We start from the raw sequence: 23,471 nt of genomic DNA on the forward strand, positions 1-23,471 counted from the left end.
ATTCTATGATTCTATGATTCTATGACAACAAAGTATTGCCAGGGAACAAGGCAGTTCCCATTGTGTCCCCCTCCTGGCCAGGTAGACCAAGTTGGTTTCACAGCAGATACTCCTCCTCTTCCCTGAAGACATCCTCTTTGGCTAGCAGGGTTACTTTACAGCCAACTTCTGCTAGCAGCACAAAGCATCCCCAACATGGGGAAATTTGGAATAATACAGATTTATTTTAAAAAATAGTCTATTATTTCTTTTAAAACATGCCTTCTCTTTAGTTAGTACAGAAGAACCACCAGCATTCTCTGGCTATTTACAGTCTTTTCCAATTTTATTTTCTTCTAAGGTTTTTGGAACTACCGTTATTACCTTCATTTGTAACCCACTGTTATACACTGGGTGCAATATAGACTGACAGTATCGGGAAACATTATCAAGACTCATCGTCTAATGTCTTAGTAAACTACCTCTTTTCATTTAAGATTAGAATCCCAATGAATTTTAATTTTTTAAAATTATTTTCAATAGAAACAAAATCTGATGCCAATTTACATCACACTCCAAAAATCGGAATTAAGAATTAACATTCTTATTAGAGCTATCTGCAAAATTTAGAGAGAATAATTAGAAAGAATGAGAAACACAACTTTAGTGAAATCTGCTTTGATTCCTTCACCACTTTCTGTTCCCACTACAGTCACAAACAAGTCAATTAACCTTCCCATGCACCATTTCTCCCCACAAACATGAGTATAGTACTGCCTGCCTGTTTTACAGGAGCACTAGGAGTTTCAGAACATGCAAAGCTCACTCTCACCCCCAGGCAAACCTCCAGTGCAAAGGTGTTATACAGGTAAAGACACGTGATGTTAAAAGCAGCTGGTGTCTAACGACAAATTTCAAAATGAGTAACAAAATGTGTACACACTCATTCAATAATACTCTTATTTGAAAAAATTCGTATCAGAAAGCTCAGGAAAAATAGTTATCAGCCTTGCAAAGTACCCATAATTGGCTGATGATTCGAAATGCTTCCCGTGTCTGTGGGAATTCATAGTGTCCTGCATTTCACAGGTCCAGACCACCTGGCATAGTGCTTCTGCACATGGTATATTCAGGTCTCATAAGCATTCATGATTTATTCAGTGAAGACGTGCGCTCATTTCTGTTTTCTTATTACTGAGAAAAACACTACAGGAGATAACAGACTTGGATCCAGGTGAAGTGGAGCAGTAGCAGATAACAAGCACATGGAATAGTTATTTTCGGCAATACTTATTAATACTCTGTCCTTTAAGGTGGATAATCAGTTTTAAGAAACCAAATGAACACACAAAACCAGACTGCGCACAGTAACTTGTGGGCACTTTCACAAGGCCAATTCAGACAACTGGAACTGAAAAAGAGATGGAAAGTAAGATAAGGTATGAAGCAAATCCAAGCCAAAAAGCTGTCCTCACGTCCATGAATACTTAAAGCACAAACAAAACAGTTAAGAGAAACTGGGGCACATGATACTCTAACATTTGATGGAAATATTTGGGAAGAGATGGGAAAGGGAGAAATAAGGCAAAAAAAAAAAAATCAAATTCCCATATATATTCAACTCTGAGCAATTTAAAAAGAAAGTGTCTTACCTCAAGTTTATATGCCCTGTCCCTGCTGAGGGGCTCCAAAGGAAAACTCAGGTTATTTGCTTCTGCCAGGGAACGCAAATCAAAATAATACTTGGCATAAACACTGGAGGGAACATTAATATTGAACTGCAACAGCTCAAGAAACTGGCGTTCCAGCTCATTCCTGTAGAAAGAAGATAAATGTGAAAACATATTTCAGATTGTGCATTCTGAATGTAATTTACTTTAAATTGCAAATGGTATAAACCAAGTTAATTTCTCATTCTTGCCAAATGCAATTATCCTAGCCTAATTTGTGATGTTTTATCGGCATACGTACGCCAACGAGCAATATGAAAGATGCTGCACCCTGCAGCTGCTACTGTGATGCCAATCAAACCCAGACACAAACTTTTGCTAGAGGAAGGGCACCTTTCTCAGCTTAGCTAATACACTCTGGGAAAGAAAAGCTAGCAGGAGAAAAAATTTCTTGTAGTTTCCAATGTACCTCCACTAGGTGGATCTGCACACACAGCTATGCCAACACCAAACACCGACATGCCCTAAATTTGTCAGGCATCTCTCATAAATGCTGCAAACTACTCTGGTACCTAAATTACTGGAGAACTTATTTACTCTCTTCAGGCTCTCATAATCAATTATTTAAAACTAGTCATGGGAATTCTGAATTTTTCAGCATACTGTTTTATCTTTCTTTATGAACAGAATGAAGAAATTTTTCCCTAGGATGTGCAGTCAAAATTCATAGTGGTGATAATTGTTTTTCAGTACCTAAAATTAATGTGTTTGTCAAAATACCTGATAGGAACAGCAGTCCTTTTTGAGCTCCTACCCCGTGACAACTTTGGTATGGCAATACATTATCACCTACAGCAGTACATTAAAAAATATGTTAAGAAATAAGTAAATCAACAAAATTAAGGAGTGGAAATTTTCATAAACTGCATGGTGGCTAGATATCCTACATAATAATTAGGCAGGGACAACTGATATATTCAAAACAGTGACTTCAAGATAAGAGAAATAAAAAAACAAATGGGTGGTAAAAGCTGTACATGTTTGCTGAGAGTGTATCGACTGTGCAGCTGTGTTACCAGCAGGAAGTGACTGGCCATGGTATTGCATTTAAGTTACATTTTGACTGCAGTGTAAGTGTGCAAGGAATGTGCAGGCAGTTGGCAATAGAAGAGGAAGGATCTGAGGATAAAAAGTACTGGTACAATAGTTTTCAACACCAAATAATTTTTCTTCTTCTCACTTTTTACTCTTAAATCACTGTTACATCATAATCATTGTCTTTCCTTACCTTCACACTCTTTTCCAAAATTCTATTATTACATAATGATGAATATTAATTAACATTAAAAGACCATCTAAAAGCTGGATATGGACTCTTTGGCATGAATTCATGCTGTTAAAGACTATAACTTTAAAACAAATTCAAATTTAAAAATTTACATTTTAAGCTGTCTATCAATAAATACAGAGTATTATCTTCACATGTCCTTTATACTGCCAAGATTTTACTTTCTGCAAGCAAAGCCTAAAGGTCTGTATTAATGGATAATATAAAGCCTATTTTAATTGAGAAAGACATTGGCTGTTTTTTTGAAGAGCATCTCCAAACCTTTAAGAACAATACATAGCCTCAGATTTTTACTATCCCCTAGTTCCCAGATTTGAAGGTTAGACCAGCAGACTAACTACAGCTGAGAAAAAGCAAAAAAAAATGCAGATATTCTGGATTGAACTAATGCAATATTACTAACCACCATACTCTTCCCCAGTACATCTGCATCAGACTGCTTTAGTGTCTGGAATGCTTTCCTCTGGCTGCTCACCAAATTCACAAAGATACTCAAGATAACGCTACACACATGACTACGGACACATACTACAGTTCAGTCCTCCCAAGTCCTCTGTCAGCTTTCAGGTGGAGTTCAGTGTACTGCTGGTGACTTAGAAAACTCAGAAAGGTCTTGCATGTTTTGCAAGATACACTTATGCTGAATAATTCACAGTAGTTGAAGATTTTGACCTAAGAGTTTTTCTGCCTTATTAATACAAACAGTGAAAGCCCTCATCTTGTACAGACCTAGGCACTTCACAATCATAATACTGTACTGTCCCAACTACCTGAAAAACAAAAAAGAAAAAAAACCCCACCACACTAGGGAAAGGAAGGAAAAAAAAAAAAAAATAGAAAAACTGGCAGCAGGAATATAAACATAAGGTCAACAAGCACCAAATTCTTTGCTGGAGAAGGACTGACAAGGAGCCCCAAACACAAAGCCCATGAGCCAGATCACCAGGTACCACAGAGAGAGCAAAGGCTCCCCAAAAGGCTTCTGGTTTTTCAGTTTGTGAGATCTCTAAAACCTTCAAGAAAAGGTTAAGAAGCTAAGAACCTTGAGGACAAGGACTCATCACAGTTTGGACTGGGGAATGTGCAGTGCAGAACAAGGGTTGATGTTAGCACAGGAACACGGGTCTGCCACGTGAGTAATGGTGTTACACAGCTCAAATGCAACTCCTAACAGTAGCACCATCACATGTGTTTGTCAAAAACAATAACCTCTTTTTTTGTTTCCTTTCATACCATCACAGTATATCTCATCACCTGCCTTCAAAAAAAGCCCTGAGAATCAGCAATTTCAGAACTCATACTTATAACCATTCCTGATGAATACTGTCATATAGTACAATCAAACCTGTCAGTCTGCTTCAAGCTGTTCAGCAAGCTACTTCAGCTCACATCCTAGCCTCAGAAATACTTTAAAAGCTCCCAGATTTGCCTTGGAGGATGACTGAATGGAGGGAGGCTCACTGCCACTGAATACCCAAAACCATGAGAAAAGGATCAAGGGAAAAGTAGCTTAGCAAAATCACTCAGGAAACACTCAAGAACAGTCAAGGAAGCACTAACAAATTGTTCTGTGTGGAATAATATTGCACATAGAAATGTGAAGAGCTAGATTTTAGCTTCTTGTCCCCTGCTACCCTCCCTTTTATTTTGAAAATCTCATTCTGTCTGTGTTATGTTGGAAAAGAAGTATCATTAGCCACCCTTAAAAGTAGCTTACATATTTTAAAACAGATACTGAAATGGCATTATGGGGTATTTCCCACCTCTACTTTGAAATGAGAGTTTTCCCCAAAAGAAATGAAAGTACCTACAGCATACCACAGCAATACAAGCTTTGTGGTTTTCACTTTGACTCAGGGAAAAAAACCCACCTTATTACAAATCGCTTGAGAATACAGGATTAAGAGATAACTTCTATAATACTTGAACAATGACAGCTACTTACAATTTATAAGTCTTATCTAGCAGCATATAAGCATGCTTAATTTAAAACCATCAGCTGATCCCTAACATTCAACCTTTCCCTTACAGATCACTTTTAGACTAGCTATAAATCTGGCAAACAGTGAACTATTAAGAAACTAAATTAGAGGTGCTTTAGCAAAAACACTTGTCCTTTCACTCCTATGAGATTGCAAGCTAAGATTCAAGAAACATTCTGTTTGTATAAACATTTCTTCCCATCTACTTCCATCTTCTCAGAGTGCTTCTCCACAACCTATTCTCTTCAGTGGTTGCCATCCTGACTTAAGAGAGTTAATGCAGCAACAAGTCTATATACTTCTCATTACAGATGCTTAGCTCTGCTTAAAAGAGCTCTGAAACACAGAAATACTGTATTGAAACTTATTTTTAATAATTATATTATTATTATTAGTTCTTGTAAAAAAAAGGGGTGCACCAGTAGACTGAAAAGGTCACAAGCCATAGTGGCCTGTTGAGGCACCCAGCCCCCCCAGCACTATCCCAGCATCAACTCCACCTGCAGCCCTTCCAGTACCATGGATGCCAGCTCAGGTGAGGGCACCTGCAGAAGTGTGTGTGGTATGTGACTCAGTCTGAGCGTACAGATGATACCAACCCTAAGCACTTCAGCCAATATATGTAATACTTGCTAACCAACTAAACAAGACAAGTGCTTGACTACTTAGTGAAATGAGCATTAATTTTAATATTTGTAAACATGAAGATCTTAATTGTGTTTATTCTTACTACAGTTCCTTTTATTAATGTTGCAATACACTCTTAATATGACTAGGAGTATCCAGCCATATATCACAACTCTCTGTTCTGCTACAACAGGCACTTCTTATGAATGCCATCAGATTTAAAAAAATGGAAAAATGGAAATCTCTCTTTGCATGTTAAAGTACTAGATTTTTAACATCTTGGAACTGAACTCACCAGGATACATGGGAGGGAAAAAAAAACCCCAAAACATCAAAAGCACTAATTTTGAATAATGGCAATAAATAAGTGGGTGATCACCTAAGGATCATTAGGATCCCAACTATTTTTTTTCTTGCCCTACATGTTGGTCTGCTGTCTGTATGGAGAACTAGCATGACAGTAAATTAACTGAATATATGCAGGCTTGCTGGATGAGGGTTTTTTTGTCAAGTCATACATTTAAATATTCTGCAGGTCTGTTTTCATCGCTATGCATGAACATCCAGGGGTAAAATAAATACACTTCAATAAGAAAACAAAAATAATTCATGTCTTCTATCTAAACAACCCTTAAGTAGACCTCACACCATCTATAAACATTCATCATGTTGAGATACAATGCAGATGTACAAACTATGTAATTTATGAGAGAACTCCCCGTGCCCCTCATACACAAAAATCTTGGCATTCATTGACAGAGGTAAACATACTGCACTCACATGTCTTCAACTGTGATATCTTTCAGGATCTGGCAGTAATCCACGTTCCACACTGCCTGATCGTCCCAAACTTTGGATGCCAGTAGAATTGCACCCAGCACAATTCGCTTCCAGTTTGCTGGACAAATATCTATCTCTGCATAAGTTAAAAGTCTTTCAAGATATACCTGTGGAAACACATTAAAATCAAGACTTAATCTATTTTGCTATTAAGTAAGACTTGAAAAAGAAAATTATTCTCATAATCCCATTACAGCAACTTTAAAACAGTAATCTGCTCTCAAGAAGATTCTTCTATAAAAACAGTAGGTTTAAATAAATACATTTATGCCAAGTACAAGACTGGATGCGACAAATTTATATTTTAGTTGGCCTTTGCCTTCTCATCATAGTACCAGAAACAAAACTGTTATTTTTCTATCTGTAACTGTTGCTAATATAGTCACATGTTGGAATGAATTGAAATGATAGCTTAAATAAATTATTAAAATAATAATGTAAATAAATAAAATGCTAATTACTAATGAGGAAAGCAAGGGTATGCTACCAATAATAGTTACTAGCTACCATACAAGCAACTACAGTTGTAATTTACAGGCAATCAGTTATCAGATATGGCATAATGACACGCAGGGCCCCTCTGGCAAGCCTGTGTGAAGAGGTCTATAGGCACGGACAGGATGGATGGAGGAACAGCTGCCACAGAAACAGCAAGCTGAACAGAGGAGAAAAGTATGTGCTAAGAAGGTAATTCATAACAGTATCTCCTGATCAACAAGCTCTGGAGATGAGTAACAGTAAACCTGTTGGACCTACAAGAACTGATAAACTCAGGACACCACTGTCTGGCCAAAACTGCCCAAGGCCACCGACACAGGCAAGCATCAACAGAGCTTGTATCACCCACACCTCATCCAAGAGGGTGGTGGCTACTATTTACAAAGGCTCTACAGGATTATATACACGCATCTGATGAAACAAGAGACCCTGGAGGGACTTTCTGAACACCTACCAAAAAGCTGCTGAGGGTGAGGGGGGGTGTGCAGTTGATATACAAAGGCTTAAATGATAAGCCTTAAAGCTGAGTTTTGAGTGAACTTCCCAACCTGTACTACAGCAGCATGAAATGAGACTGAGAGATTCTCTTCCCAGCCTGTATCAAATTGTGAGACTTTTACTCCTACAATTCAAAGCCAGGTGCAGAATACCAAAATAGTACCTTCTCAGACGTATCTCGGATCCTGGCCAAATTCAGGATGTGGCCATGTGAAGCGAAACTTACCCACCAGATGTTACCGTGCCTTTATGTCTGCATAATGTTTGTTAGTTTGTGTAAGAGCAGGACCCTCTCACAGCAAAGATGATGGCCTCATCTGCGGGATGTCACACTATGCAGGACTTCCTAATTGCTGAGGAGAGGTTCTCCAAATCCTTCGCTGTGACAGGGCTCCCCAGACGATGTACAGGGTGCGGATGACGATAAGTATTTGGGCAATTGGTGATGCATCTTCCTTAATCGCTGTTGCTAACTATATAGTAATGATTAGACTCATTGCCTAACTTTGTGTTGTTGGTTAGCACTACGCTCAGCTTATTCCGATTGCTCACTGCATTATTTCCTTTCTGGATTATTTGAAGATAATCAGTAAAATGAGCTTACTCTTTTGGTTGGTGCCAGTGTCTTTTTTGTCGACCCCCGTTAATTGGCAAAATATTAAGCAAAAATGCAGTATGACCCTCTGTTTCCAAGCACAGAGCCAGGTTGCCCCCCTCTAACTGATGCTCCAGCCAGGGAGTTATAGGTGAATACATGAGGAATCCATGGGTCAACATGCTAGTGAATAGCCACCTGCTATCGATAACAGCAGCTCAATTACTTTAATAATAACCAACTGATAAGCAAAACATGTTTTAAGAAATACTAGTTGTAGGTGATGTGGGTGCCCCCTTACTCTACCCCTGTTAGGCACAGGGATTATGAATAGTTACATGTGAGGTGAACAACAGTGAGCATTTCTGCAATCCACATTTAAACAGTTCATATACTAGCTGAGCAGACATAATAAATTTCCTGCAGTTTGACTAAGTTAATGTTTATTAGCACCTAATCAAATAATAGCCAAAGAATAGCTAATATATCCAAAAATTCAATGTAGGATACGTGCTGGTAAAGATTTGAGGAGAAGGGGAAAGGTGGGGCACAGGGGGGGAAACTTTAAAACCCAGAACAGCTTATTTATGATTTTCTATAAGGATTTGCACTCATACAAGCACACAGAGTTCATTCAGTGAGCTGTACTTCTGGAAAGGTCTTGCATTAGGAGAAAATATTATTCAATTGATAATAATTCATTTCACCATGATAAAAAGCAATTAGGTGGTTATTTAGGTTGCTAGTACTCTTACAAGAGTCTACATTTACAGATGCTGAAGGAAATTTACTTCTGCTCTGACAGAAGAAACACACGGCTGCTAAGAAAACTGAAAACATTCTTTTAAGATACATATATTTTTAAATATTGTTGAATTTTTTTACTTACCAATTTATTTTTTTTTAAGAGGGATTATGACTGATTTATAGATAATTACTAAAACCCACAAAACATTTAGAAAATATTTATCCCAAGTTTTGGAATATCTGTACCTTCAAATAAATAAAAAAGGAGCACACATACAAAATGGTAGACATATAGAAATCTTATTTGGAAAAGTATCATTTCATTGATACTACCAATGCCAAAATCGTTTCAATTAATTTTTGAAATTATAGAATATTAAAAAAAAATCTGAATAGTAACAGTATGTTGGATATTACAGAGTGGTCAAATGAAAAAAAAACAAACAAAAAACCCAACCCAAACAAACAAAACAAACAAACAAACAAACAAAAAAAAACCAAAAAGCAAGTCTCAGTTAAAGACCTTTGGCTTTCTCACTCCCCAAAAGGTTCTCTATTTTTCCTGGGTTAATGAGGAATTAGCCTTAATCTTGGTTTAGACACTTTGTTGAGCTCAAATCTACGTCATTTGGCACAAAAAGACAGATATAATAAACATTAAAAAATCTCTGCAGAAACAAAGTTATAAAGTCAGAATATTTACAACATGAAACTCACAGATGAAACTTATGCTTTTTCTTTTTTTTTTTTCTTAAAAAATAAGTAACGTATAGGTAGCAAGATATCATAAAACTAAAGCTGAATTCTTCTAAAGGCCAGATGCTAGACTCTTGAATACAACATTTCTTCTTTATTAATGATTTGCCCCTGCCTGCCATCCTAACACCAAAGAAAACCATAACATTACCTTACAACACTGTAAAAAAAAATATCACTAATTGTTCAAAAATATATTTTCCTTCATAAGGAAGGCAAAACATTATTTAAGTACAAAATTATAAATTCCATAGTCTGTGTCAAGTCCATTATTAAAAACAGAGTTTTGACGTTTTAGTTAGAGCATCACTCTGAAACAATTTTGATGTATAAATTTTGGTACTGGGAGTTTTGCCTATGAAGACTTTCCAAGTGGTGTATGAATCCAAAATAAACAGCACAGTTTAAATGCTTGGAAAAAAAATGAAAATTAAGTCCCTAAAAATAAGCATATGGTCACTCTAAGGGTTCAAGACAGAAATCGAAAGAAAAGTGTGTAAGTGGGTGAGGTGGCAACAGTGGTGGAGACTCAGAGGACTCACAGTGGTCCAACAGCCCTTATAAAACCACAGAAACACAAAGCTCAGTAAAAAGGTGGCACATGGATCTCACCAGAGCCTGCACCACTGATGGTTGTGTTTAAAAGGCTGCCTTTTGCTTTCCAGGCAGCCTGACCCCTTACATGCTCTATTACACAAACTTGTTCAACTTAGCAAGCAAAACTGCTCCTTGAATTACAAACAAACAGCATTCTCTGGAGTTGTCTCCGGGAAGTGGAAGACTTTAAAGCAAAACATCATGCTAGTGCAGGGAGCTTCGGACGCAGAAAGCATACAGAGGCCATAATATCATACCACTCTTAAATCAGAAAATTAACCTCATTTACTTCAAGTCAGTGCTGAATTTGACCCTTTACTGTTAAACCTCTTAAATTTCCACTTCCCACATGCAGTTTTAGTAGGTTTTGAATGAATGCTCCACATCTATAGGTACATAAAGCATACAAAAAAATTCAGAAAATAGTATCTTAAGTGCAGCTCTAGCTTAGAAAGAAAGAGAGAAAAAAGAAAAAAAGAAAGAAAACCAAGTAAAGATTATGTTGTGGGCTCAAATTCAAAGGCATTCAGAGAAGAAAAAGTAAACTCGTAAGAATATTGCAAGGAAAGACATAAAGGAGAGTAATTCATAACCGATGAATTTATACCTTGAGCAGACAGACCTATACCTAAGTAAAAAGGGAGCACAAACTTGCTACTACCTTCCCAACAGCACCTATTTGAAAAATCAGCTTTAAAAATTAAGAAAGACTTTAATAAGACATTATTCTTATACCACCTTCATTGCCATATCTGAGCATCTTCCAATAGCATGTTGAAGGGGATATGAATAATCACTCTTGAGTCCTCAGTGATAAACTTGGGCTTAATTCCAGACACACGGTTTGCTGCGGTGAGACTCTGTATCATCTTCTGATAAAACTGAGGATGATAAATATCTCATCAGCAGAAAGGTGCTTAGTGTGGCTTCTGGCTCCTTTCTTGAAAATGCTTTAAAAGAGAAAATTTTGTTTTGTTCACTTGCTGTGGCCTTCCTGGCTTGGTTTTGGGTTTTAAGCGTATATGTTCAAGTAATAGAAGACGGAAAAAGAACAAGACTACTTCTTGCAGCAAACATTTGTAAAACTTTATCAAGATCTTCAGCTAATAAGGGAGTTCACTGTAATCTAGGACTTTTCTCCCAAAGATACGCCTGTGCTGTCATGAGTGTAGTTCTCTAATTTCCAATCAGTTACACACGCAGTCTTTGTTCTAGCTCTAGTTTGGAGAGAAGCAGGTGACTCTGCTGATAGTGAAATTCAGGCTGGTACATACTTGAGCCCTTGCCCTACTGGTATAGAGTATCCTCATAACAGCAGTACACACATACACAGAACCAAGTGAGCTCTGTCTCCTATGCAAATGTAAGGAAGTTCGTTATTCCTGACAAATGGAGCACTCTATCATTGTTTTTCATCTCAAGTATTTCAATATATTAGGCCCAGGCCATAGTAACAGCCCAAGCACCAAGAATTTGACTTTGATCGGACATCAGAATAAAAAAGAGAGGTAGAATCTGCCATGCACTCAGCAGCCTGTACTGCTGAAGGGGGATGCTTCTGGCTGCTGCAAAGATGTGCTGAATCAGTGCAGACTTTTGGAGAAGGGCCAGGTGGCTCTCAGCTCCTTTGAAGAGGAAGGATGGTGGGTGGTTAGTCACTACTCTACTCATCCCAAACAAACTTGTCGCTGGTGGGAGAACACCACCTGCTTTTACTGGCAAAAGCAAGCGAGTCTTCCCACAAGCAGGCAGGCATACTTCACCTCATTAAAAAAAAAAAAAAAGAAAAAAAAAAGAAAAGAAAGAAAAAAAAGAAAGAAAAAATAAACAGAAGTCTGAAAACTTAGGTTAAAGAAAAAAAATAATTGTAAACATTGACGCTGTAATGGTAAATGTGACATATGGAAATGCCATTTGTATACAATTACATCTGTACATTGAATAGTGTCTTAAACACAGGGATCATTTTCTTAAATATGGGGTTTGTATCAGACAGACTTGAGATTCTGTGTGTACTATGCAGTTCAGTATATTTGTGTGTTGTAAAGAATTTCACTGTCTTTATTTCAAAAGCAAAACATTTTCTTTAGGACTAGCTGCTGTAGTCACATAATAAAGCTGAATTTTAAAAGCTCACTGTAGAAAAGAATACTTGCATCTCAGAATACTGGCAATTTACTTATATCTCAAGAGACAAAAAAAATGCAGAGGAAAATGTGAGAAACTACTTTTTTTTTTTTTAAACAGAAGTCTGAAAACTTCATCTGCTCTGGATTATTTCAGTAGGTGTTCCTTTATAGAATCAGAAATAATAAAAGATAAAATCAGCTTTTAGTACCTAGAATACATAAGTTAAAATAAGTATAATGATTTGCTTCCACCTGCTTGTAACAGCTGTAACCACCCTTAAGAATGGATCTAAAGTTTAAAACAAATTGAAGCTGTTATACTTTTCTTCAATTTAATTAAGCCTTCTCAGTCCCTCTTCTGAAAGCAAGCTTCTGTGGCAAAACTTCTGAGTGCTTCTTTACTAAACATTCAAAAGCTGAATTCCAAAAAGACAACAGATTTATTCTGCCTTAATTCAATACCTAGTTCTCCTCAAACACTAATAGCTTCCAAGAGCCATCTTTATCACACCTATCATAACCCAATTAGTTCTATGACGGGATGTTTATAGATTTTTATCAAATGATAACAAGACTATTTAAGTAAAATATTAAAGCTACTGATGTGACATTAGCAGAAGCTCTCAATGGCTTCAATCAAACAACACATCATTCTGCATTTTTCCCAGCTTGCAAACAAGTATAACTCAGTGTTCACATCAACAACACTACAATCTTCAAAACTCATTTATAACATAATTCAGTTCCTAGCTGAAATGAAAATGCAGTTCTGATCTGGAAAATATTAAGGAACATTGGTTCATTAATACACTTTTACTGACGAACTCAATATCTCAGGAGTCTGACGCCTCCATCTACCGTGTCTGGGAATGAACCACATGGTTTTATACAACTGTCAGTCTAACAAGCTTTGATGGACAACACTTGCACCTCATTGGAGACATTTTAATAACCTGAGCACACATCAGAAGATACACTGTACAGAGTTAAGATTTCAGAAGAGCAATATTGGATTATTAGTTTCTATCTCTTCCCACAGACTGTCACCAAGATTTTGCAATGACCTTTACACTTGGAATATCAGCAAATTATTATTTAATCATAAGCGCAACCAATTGGGTGATATGCCTTTGGTAAGAATTCATTTAGTTGAATTAAAATTTAATTTAATAATTAATTAATAATTTAATTCTATTAATTAAATAAAATTACCACCCTGTGGGTATAGATAATCCCAAATTGGCTTTGAGTTCAGTGAACTCTGGCCGTGTTCATTAGCTTAGATGCAGCACCACAGGAATATAGTTAAATGCCTTCCAAAACCATTTCAGGTCCAGCAGAGGTACAGAACTGATTTGTTTCAGCACATATCATGAGCTCATAAACCTGCCAGACCCCAAATGATTCCACGTTGAACCAGTTTGGATGCCTCTGATCTTAACTGCCAGGACTTGCAATAGCATGATGGAGAAGCATTCAGACATCCATTACCACCACTAGTCCTGCAGGGTTTTTTGTTACCCAGACACAGAACTGCAACGTGGCACAAAGCTAACCAGATCAGCAACAGCATCCAAGCTCCAGCAATGCTGCTCCAGCAAGGCCACTGCTGAGCCAGAATTAATCCCTGGGGTGATTATTTGCAGCTGGGTGACTCCAACCTGGACTTCCCGAGCACCTGATAGTAACCACAGCATCAAATGTTGTCCTGGTTAACTAAGATGTCTTGCTCCCCATAATCCTGGATAGCAGAGAGTTGGTTACACAACAGTCCAATCAACAGAACATAAATTCCTTTGAAGAAAGACAGCAGTTTAGTTTTAATTAGCGCAAAGCAGCATCTCATTTTTTCCACCTCAGAGGACATTATAACATACTTTGTATATTACATGATAGTCTCAAGTAGAAAGAAAAGTTAAAATACTAGAGGAGGGTTATCTCTTTTTATTTTTTTCTTCAAGAGGACATATAACAAATATGAAAGTGTTTAATTTCATTTAAATGTTTTGTAATTCAAAGGAACACTCAGATTTTATAAAAATCCCACTGTAAGGTTCTTATAGAAGTTCTGTTTCTCTTTGTTACTTCATTTTGAAGCTGTTTGACATTAACCTCCAAATATCCCACAGATACCTCTTATCACACTGGAGTTGCAGTCTAAGCACTCAAAATACTGTAATTCTTTTTTTTTTTTTTTTTTTTTTTAGGTTTACCTAAAACAATGGAGCAGGTTTCAAATGGCCGTTGTGAAAATTCCATCCTCAGAGAACTTCAGAACTCAACTGGGCAGGTCTTGATCAGCCTGATCCAGCTAGTTGTGCTTTGAGCAGAGGCTAGACCAGACACGACCTCCAGAGGTCCCTCCCAACCTAAATTATTAAGTGATTGTATCTGCAGTACTGGAGTTTCCTGTGGTGCAACACAGAGAGGTCAGAAGCCATGCATTGCCTCCAGGGAGGCTGAGTGGGAGTCCCAGAATGCTAAAGAAATGGGAAAATCACCAAGCAATGTCACTGACATTACTAGAACAATTCTGAATTTTGAGGCAGCAGCAAGAACAAAGCATTATCTTTTCTCATGCTTTTTTTTATATTGCTTTATGTCAAATTCTATCTCTATTTTACCAATAAAACTCCATTGGCTTTAATTACTTCTCATTTGATTGACAGAAAGGAGATTACAGTTTTGGTATTTTAATTACCATAAATGAGCATTTACAAATGAACATGTATTTGCAAAAACTTCATCCCCTCCCTCTCCCACTTAAACTTCATATGAACTCTCTAGGTAACCCACATTATAAATTGCAGGAGCACAGAATAACTAATAAAGACAGTTTCCATCCCAACACATCACAAAGAAACACACAGTCCTCTCTCTTTAATGAGAAAACTTCAGTGCGTCACAATGCCTTGAAACTAAAAAGTTACTTGTACAGAAATAATTATAATTGGTAGTGGGTCCCATATAGCCAAATTACAGCTCTAATCCAATCACTAAATTGCCATATGCTCTGTTCTAAGCAATCAGCCAGTTCCCTACCACGACTCTCCAGAAATAACTGTACTTTGCAATTGCCCAGCTGAGCATTTAAAATGTTCCACAAAGGTCTGATGGAAAAGGACATCACATCATCATGATCCTTGAAAATTCATCTAATTTTTATTTTTGAGACCAAATGTTGAAAAAGAGTAACAAACATAGTCACAGAACTCACAAAAATGTGAACTGCAAAGTACCATTGTAGGTATTTATAGGAAGCACTACTGGAATGGAGAGAAAAGTCACACATCTCCAGGTTTGTCCCCTAATTTACTCATTTTAAGACAAAGATCTATAAAATATATAAAATGCACTCAAACTATTAGGCAACACTGACTTTCTAGTCTAAAACCGGGATCAGTATTCATTCCTTGACCACACAGAAGCTCATAGAGATGCATGAGGAAACAGACACCCATTCTTTGACTGAATGTCCTCTTCTCTTGGGGATTTAAAAAAAAATTCCCTCCCAACCCCCAGCTTGAACATTCTCTTTTTATGAACTGCATATCCCAGCAAGCCTAAAGCAAGACTTGACCAAGAGACATACAAGTATTAACCAATAATCATTCATATGTTGTATGTTAGACTGCAGCCAAAAGATGAGAATAGCCCTAAAACCAGGGACCAGAATCTGAGTCTTCTGCTCCCACCAGTGCCTCGCACACAGGTACAAAGCCCCTGTTCCTCTTGGCCTTCTTCAGAGTGTACCCTGATATATAGACAGCTGCCAAGGGGCTCAGGATCCACAGCACAGTAAAGACCTTCTCTCTGCACCTGGGAGACCTTCAGATGTGGCGAAGTGGTGAGCTTCAGCCACCTCCCAGGGCATGCTTGAAGCCCAGGACAAAGGTGGGCACCAATAATATTGGATACACACAACTCTTCTCATGAGCTTCTTACACGAAGTGGAGCTCAGCTTCAATGCTTTGCCCTGCTCACCCAACCACATTCACAGTCCCTTATGGTGACTGGATGGAGAGTGACAGTGTTAAACTAGGCAATAATCAGTACTTTGCATTGTACTCTGAGGTCTTCGGAGGGACCTGCATCTTCCATTAGCTGCGTAAGGATCAGGAGTTATACTGGGACAGCTGGAAAGGACCTCTGCTGCCAATCAAGTGTCTCTATGGACTCTGATCACTTTCTTTTGTGTTTTTGTTTTCCTTTAAACAAATATCAGATTATTGATACTTCAGTTGAAACATGAAACAAAAAGTTATTTTATCAGCACTCAAAAATATCCCAGTGAAAGGAAATAAATTAAAAGCTTTCTCATTTCTTCCAAACACAAAGAAAACAAAGTTCTCCTCAAATACTATAATTTTCACAACACAGTTCAACAATCTGGCTGAATTAATTAAATCCCTATTTTTCATAAGAGGAGTTTATTCTTACGTATTTCAAATTTCCCAATATAGAATGTATATCAAATATATCAAATCCTCTCAGTCACAGTATGAACTTCGTAACACCTTTCAAAAGCACACTCCTCTGAACTTCACAGAAATAATTCAGCTCATGTACTGTATGTATTTACATATTACCATATCTGATCAGTCTATAGCATACAGACCTAGCATGTGTGCCTATCTGTATATTGCAAATGCAAAATGTACCCTCTCTGAAACTACTAAAGACACAGAAGTATATTAGGAGCCTTAGATTTGGCCTACTTGCAAAAAACTCAGAAAGTCATGCCAGGGCAAAGCAGAAAACTTGGACCATTCTCCTCTTCAGGTCTAGTTAATAGGACTGTTTTTACAGAAAAAAAAGAACAGAGCATAAATATTTAATTCTCATGACATGCAAACATTGTATTGTTTTCCTGTTGGTACGGATAATGGTCCTGTTCATATTTTAATTTGCTAGCCAATTAGTAGAGTAACATAAATACAACTTGCTACCTCTGCACTTTAGGAGATGGTGAAGATGAGACAGGTATTTCTTAGTTTTAGCAAGGCTGGGAATACCCTGGGTCGAAGGAGAAGCATATGCATATTATTTTTCTCATAAAGTCAGGTCATAGAGCACAGTTCAGCTGCTCATTGGGACAAAAACCACTATTTGCAAGACTTTAAATCAGCAACACAATTCTTAAAACTAATTTTATTCTTATGGTATTATTTTATAAATAAATAATGTGAATTAGCAATTAATTGTTTCAATCTAATATTTTAATTTTTCACCCATCAGTATGGGAAATCTCTTGGCAGCTCTGGAGGCTGTGTGAAAATGAAATTTTTTGTTTAATTATAAATTGGTTTCACTGTAATAGTGGAAGCTTTAATTGAAGTATTTTAATTAAGTGCCTGAAGCAACACAATGCTGGCTTTTTGCTGGAGACCAGCTTATCTAACAGTCTGGAGTTTCACATTTACTCAGCTCCTGTGCTGAACATACAGACTGCTATACAGTCAATTGTAACTGCTGCTTCTACCTGGCTAATGGCACTTAAAAAAGCAAACAGCAAGTGCATTCAAGTACACACCTTAGAGTACGTTAATAATTTGGGCAGTAAAAAAGGGTGGTTAGGACTCTTTAAAAATAATTAGAGTGAGTGAAAGAAAGATAACAGTTGTAGCATCTTGTTCAAAATGTACTGTGATCTCCAGAGATACACTTCCTGCCTTCTGGCAACCCTCCCAGGAGGAACAAGTGGCAGACAGGGCTATCAGATTGCTCTCCGACGGATGGCCAGACTACGGCAAAACATAAGCTCCAGCAGGGAATGCTGCTCTCTTCTTCTCCAGACAGGATATCAAAATTGAAAGCACTTGGAGGGTTCACAAATAGCAATATCAACACTCTCAGATTTCAGCAGTGTGGGGAGGGAGGAAGGGTTGATAGCTTTTTAACAGATTAATTTCCACATTTGAGCATTTCAGAAACAACACAAACTGTCTCTGGGGCCCCTCCTGATGACACTAACAAAAAAAGAAATGGGATCTAGAAATACAGAGGAAACAGAAAACAGTAGAAGCAAAATTTCATACTTGTAAAACACTGTTTGTCCAAACAGTCTGAAGCTTTCTGGGAAGAGGAATCAGGCAGGTGCTGTTATCCTGAAAACATGGGCAAGAATGATAGAAGAAGAACAGTAATGCTGATCACCTGCACCAAATCTATGTGCAAACGTCTGCATGGCTGCTTTGAGAACTAGGTTATAAAACAGTTTATCTGTTATCACTGTGTTGAGTAAAAAACCCAAGCCACCTAAGGTTTCAAGTGCTAAAAACTATGGAAACTGCTTCTGCAATGTAACAAATGAGTTAAAACCATTTATACTTCACTGCAGATCCCATAAAAAGAGTTACTTGCAGGGAAACCACAGGAGACTCATAAGAGGCAAGGGACTAGTTACAAATTGAAGATATGGAAATATATGTCTGGGTTAACAAGATTTGTGGGAAGAACTTTCCATGCATTGCAATAACAGGAAGATATTGTTGTTAAGAAAAGCCTTCTTCCTTTTCTACTAAACAGTGCCTTCATTGATCAAATAACCTTAGTTCAAGCAACAGATAGCTACAACAAGGTTTCACTGTATTTGACAGTGGATTAATTAAACTACACACGATCATACTGATTCACACAACGTATCTTGCCTCCAGCAGAAAAACACTTAGGAAGAAAAGGGAGAAGGACAAGTACTTAGTGCAATTATGTAAAAAAGACAGACAAAATGTCATTTCAGAGAACAAGTAATGGCTAGGTCAAATAACTAGGTAGAGCAATACTTCAAAATGCAAGGGTGGAGCACTGCAGGGTGTTTCTTGCCCTATTTCTCTCATATTCCTGTTCTGTACTGGCTAGTACAACTCATTCTGACTGTCTGAAGGAGAAAAGCCTGCCAAGTAATCTTAGAAGCCAAAGGAGAGAGATTAACAGAGGAAATGATTCGGTCTGGACTTCAAAATCCACCTTCTCCAATTTCCCCTTCTTCCATCTCAAGTGCATAACAAAGCTGTTACGAAACCACATGTTGTAGTGGTTAAAAAAAAAAAAAAAAAGTGTCATTCTTTTAAAATCTCGGAGTCAAGAACATGGCCAAAATCGTGCCTGAAAGCTGAAGAGGCTTGTCAGAGTTGTCAGGATAAAAATTTCAGGAAAATTAAGAAAGTCTCAGCTGATGGAGATCACTTTAGCTCCTTTAATCCACACTGCTATGCTGATCCACACCAGCCGAAAATCTGAACCTTCTTTTGTGTCATGCTATTTTTAAGTAGCTAAACGTCAGCCTTGACTGCAATTGTTCAATCCTATGAGGTGGTCTTGAAAGACAAGTACAGTGCAAGTAAAAAAGAGCCATCACCAACATATCCCAGTCACTCACCAAATCCTTCATGTGCTCATCAATTCTTATTAGTGCTCTTAAATTACCTACAGCTGTTGCCAAGTCTCTGCTGGGAGCTGCAATGATACATAGCAAACCCCCCAAAAGTGGAAGCCTTTCTGCTTTTAACATTCCCTCCTGTTCAGACCCCTTATGCCACCTGTGTTTTCTATTAGTCACCCTGGTGACCTGTAACATTATCACTCTGTGAGGGGAAGACATAATCCCAGCTTTTGTGTCACGTTACCCAATCTCTTCTTCCATCATTTACTCTCCCCAAGAAAATGAACTGTAGTATCTCTTCCCATCAAGAAATTCCCTTGGTCTCCATGGTGAGAAAAATTCCCTGGCAGCACCTAGATCTATTAAATCATACAAACCCAAGCTTTGGGAACAAAACAGGGTCTGTCAGATGGCTGACGTTATCTCTCAGACACTCACCAGGGTGACAATGGCACATTCAGCAGTCAGTTGAGCAGCACTGAACAACGTCCGAACAAAGCGGTAAATCTGTTTCTGCTCTGGGTCATGTTTGTCATAATCTGGTGGCACTTCGGATTTCTAAGGAAGAAATACTTCCAAATAGATGACTGAAACAAAACGAAGCAGACAGAAAGAAAGACAGTTCACATGAAAGGGAAGAAGAGGCAAATGAACTTACCGAAAGGGGATGAAGGTTTTCATCAAAAATATCTAAGAGCATTCTTCCGTCTGTGTCCCTAAAAAGTATTGAAACCAAAGTAGTGTCATTATCTGAACACAGCAGCACGCAGCTCTCATAGGGGCAAGTGTATTGTTACAACTCCAATACTCCTCATGCTGCGGGGTGCTTAGAAACACTGCAGAAATGAGATTTTCAAATAGAAGTTGGACTTATTATGCCAAAAGGTTCACAGGTAATATGAAATCCATATTACAAAGTATGCTAAAATTTTCACCTTTCAATGCCCAAGATACACAGCTTTTGTGCTCTCTACTGTGTGGCTTTTTCACAGCCTAACAGGTACTTCCAATATAAACCTATAATAAAATCAGCCCAGCTGATTCTCCTTTTCTTAACTCCATCATGTTAATCCTTGCAATCTCTTAATTTCTCCTCCTTCTTTATTGTCAACATCATGAGCATTTACAAATATGCACCCTATTTTTACAGTTATCCTTTGGTTAATACATACATACTTAACTTTTTATTTAATTGGAGAACCCTATCCTATTAATAACTTCTGAAAGCAAAAAGCAGTGCATGCAAAAAAATTCAGACAAAATAATATTCCTGTTCATTGGTTTTATTTGCTATTTCTCTCTCAGATCCCTGTTGCTCAAGATCAGCATGCACGTTGATGCAGCTTCGCAAGCCTAACATCCAGTACGCAATGTAAGATTTTTGCTGTGTGTGATCTTGTCAGGGACACTAACAATCACAAAAGCGAATGGTATAACAGTACCAGTTAGAACTGGACACTTTCTGGACAGATGTACCCCATGTGACCTACTTATTACAATCCCATCTTTATTTATAGCATCCCTGGTACTCTGGCCACAGAGTTCTTAGAGAAACCACTGAATACATTTTCTATCTTTACTCAACAGCACGTGCCTCTCAGAGCATGCAAACACGAGTTTTACAGTGGATTCATGTCTACAAAATGTACTTACTAGCAGCTAACACTTAAACCTCAACATCCGAAGGTGACATTTTTTCTAACATAAAGTCTGCTAACACTGGAAATAAACACTTTTTTTTTTTTTTTTTAAAGGAGTACCTAAATTAAAACAAAAAAGCAGATTGAGATATTTACTAGAAAATTCCTAATTGGCAAGGATTTTAGGCCAGACTCTAACTCCTACATAAAGAGGCTAGTATCTTAATGCAGAAACAGTCTCACCAGAATCACTGATGTGCTACAGTAAACTGTGTCCCATCACAATGAGATGAAAGAAAGAATTTCCTATTTTATTTCTTCATGCTGTCGCTGCTGCACGCTATGAAGGCACATTTGATTGCCCTCAGAAATTCTATTACATAAAAAAAGATTTGATAGGTTTGTCTTTATTAAAACATATTCACATTGTTATCTTTTAAAAACGAATCATCTACTAATTGATCAAAGCATTTTTCATGTTTAGTTTGTTGGGGTTTATTTTATTTTATTTATTGATGTAGAAAATTCACCAATACTTATGCATTCTTCTAAAAACAAGATAGGTGTAGTCTTTTACCACTTGTTGAATAGCTGAGCACAACAAACGCTGCAGAAAGCAAAACAATATAACAATAGGAGACACTGGGAAAAGAAGGAATGATAACTGTCTTGTTACAATCAAATTAAATGTGGGAAACATATGTAGGAATATTCTACTCCACATATAATTTCTCAAAAAACTAGGATTGGTGAGAGTCTGGAATATTAGGAAGCAATTTAGTTTTAAGCCTACTGTGCAGGAGAAAAGAACAAATAAATATTGTCTGAAAATTCTTATCTGGCAAAGCAGCAACTTGACTCATTTTTTTTGTCAAAATCAACCTTGAGTCTGTATGAGTTACAATGATTTCTTACTCTCCACCCCCCATAATGAACCGAAATCTAGCACATACGTCAACAGCTTCCTTTCACCTATAATGGCAGGAAGCAACATACATTTTGCTATTGCTGTTTCAGCAGCAAGTACAACTGAATGTTGTTATCATGTTGTCCCTCTGTTTCTAAATCAGAGACAACCAAAGACAGAACAATCACTTCACATCCTTCATTTCAAAGTCATTAATTGACATACGCAAGCCTGCTACAGCATCACTGCAGAGACCATCTGTCCTGAGTGCAGCAGAGGGCACGTTTACAAAACATCTCCCCATCCCAGGCAGCTTCAGGAGGGAGAAGCAGCAACCAGTTCTTCCTGAATAAATCACCTCTCCATCCCAAAAGCGAAAGGACAGATAGCAAGTTTCCCAAGAAGATAACAGTCAGAATGTATTTGTTTTCAAGACACTGACACGGGACCCTCTCTTTTATAAAGGTTTAGGCTCCCTGTCTCCTAGCTGTAAATCAAATTCACATCAGGTACTGTAAAGACCATAAATGGGCATATTTTAGTGCAGACACAAATTAGTTCCATGGCAATCGGTGTCCAGTGAGCCTGGTGTAGTTCAGCTCTGGATTCCTTTGGCTCTGGATTCTTCCTGCTCTACTGTGAGCTTTTACTGAAGATTCTCCCTAACGTGCCCCATTCTACTGGGCCTTTTACTCAGCTGGCATGATACTTAACATAGTGCTTAAGAATAACATACTTCTACAAAACTTCAGAGTTTTATTATCTTTGAGAACTCTATTATTTAGTCAAGTGTAGTAAAAATTGACTAGTTAGTCAAACTAACCTAGGGACGATGAAGGAAAGGGGAAAAAGGGAATCACAGATGGATGAGCAAGTAATCCAAGCATGATCACTAATGCCTCATTTCCTGAGAAATGAGATTAAAAGTTTGAGAAAAGATTTTACTCTAACTTTTTCTTTACATACTGCCACGTTTCAGTCCAAGGCCCACTGACATTTTGGGAAGTCTTCTGAGAGCTTTCAGCAGGGATCAAGCCTTAAGCCTTTCGGCCCTTGTGCACTTCTAATGTTTTCTCTTTAGATGTCAGCCTTGTTTCAGGAAATGTGATGGGTTCCAGTGACCTGAACCATGGACCCAAATGACATACCAGCTTAACTTTAAACTTATGAGTAATTCCTTTTGTTCTAGTCGGACTTCTTACAGTTCAGGAAAAAAAAAAAAAAGTGCAAGTGGCTTTTTTTATGTTAGATCGAGATCTAAGCCAAGTTCCTTGAAA

The 23,471-nt window shown here is 37.7% G+C and overlaps 1 protein-coding gene across 1 annotated transcript in view; it reads right to left on the reverse strand.

Moving 5' to 3' along the window:
* Positions 1–1,631: 1,631 nt before the first annotated feature.
* The window catches only part of LOC104526650 (cyclin-Y), a gene marked incomplete at its 3' end in the record, with an annotated part of 42,940 nt that continues 21,100 nt past the window's right edge, over positions 1,632–23,471 (reverse strand). Inside the window, exons 6-9 of the mRNA XM_029085491.1 lie at positions 20,306–20,363; positions 20,086–20,205; positions 6,387–6,553; positions 1,632–1,794 (exon numbers count right to left, since the gene is read on the reverse strand). Of these exons, the coding sequence (XP_028941324.1) occupies positions 1,632–1,794; positions 6,387–6,553; positions 20,086–20,205; positions 20,306–20,363 (508 nt within the window). The remainder of the gene's footprint in view (positions 1,795–6,386; positions 6,554–20,085; positions 20,206–20,305; positions 20,364–23,471) is intronic.

This window comes from Antrostomus carolinensis, unplaced genomic scaffold (genome assembly GCF_000700745.2).
Source record: "Antrostomus carolinensis isolate BGI_N321 unplaced genomic scaffold, ASM70074v2 scaffold3216, whole genome shotgun sequence".
Classification (NCBI taxonomy): domain Eukaryota; kingdom Metazoa; phylum Chordata; class Aves; order Caprimulgiformes; family Caprimulgidae; genus Antrostomus; species Antrostomus carolinensis.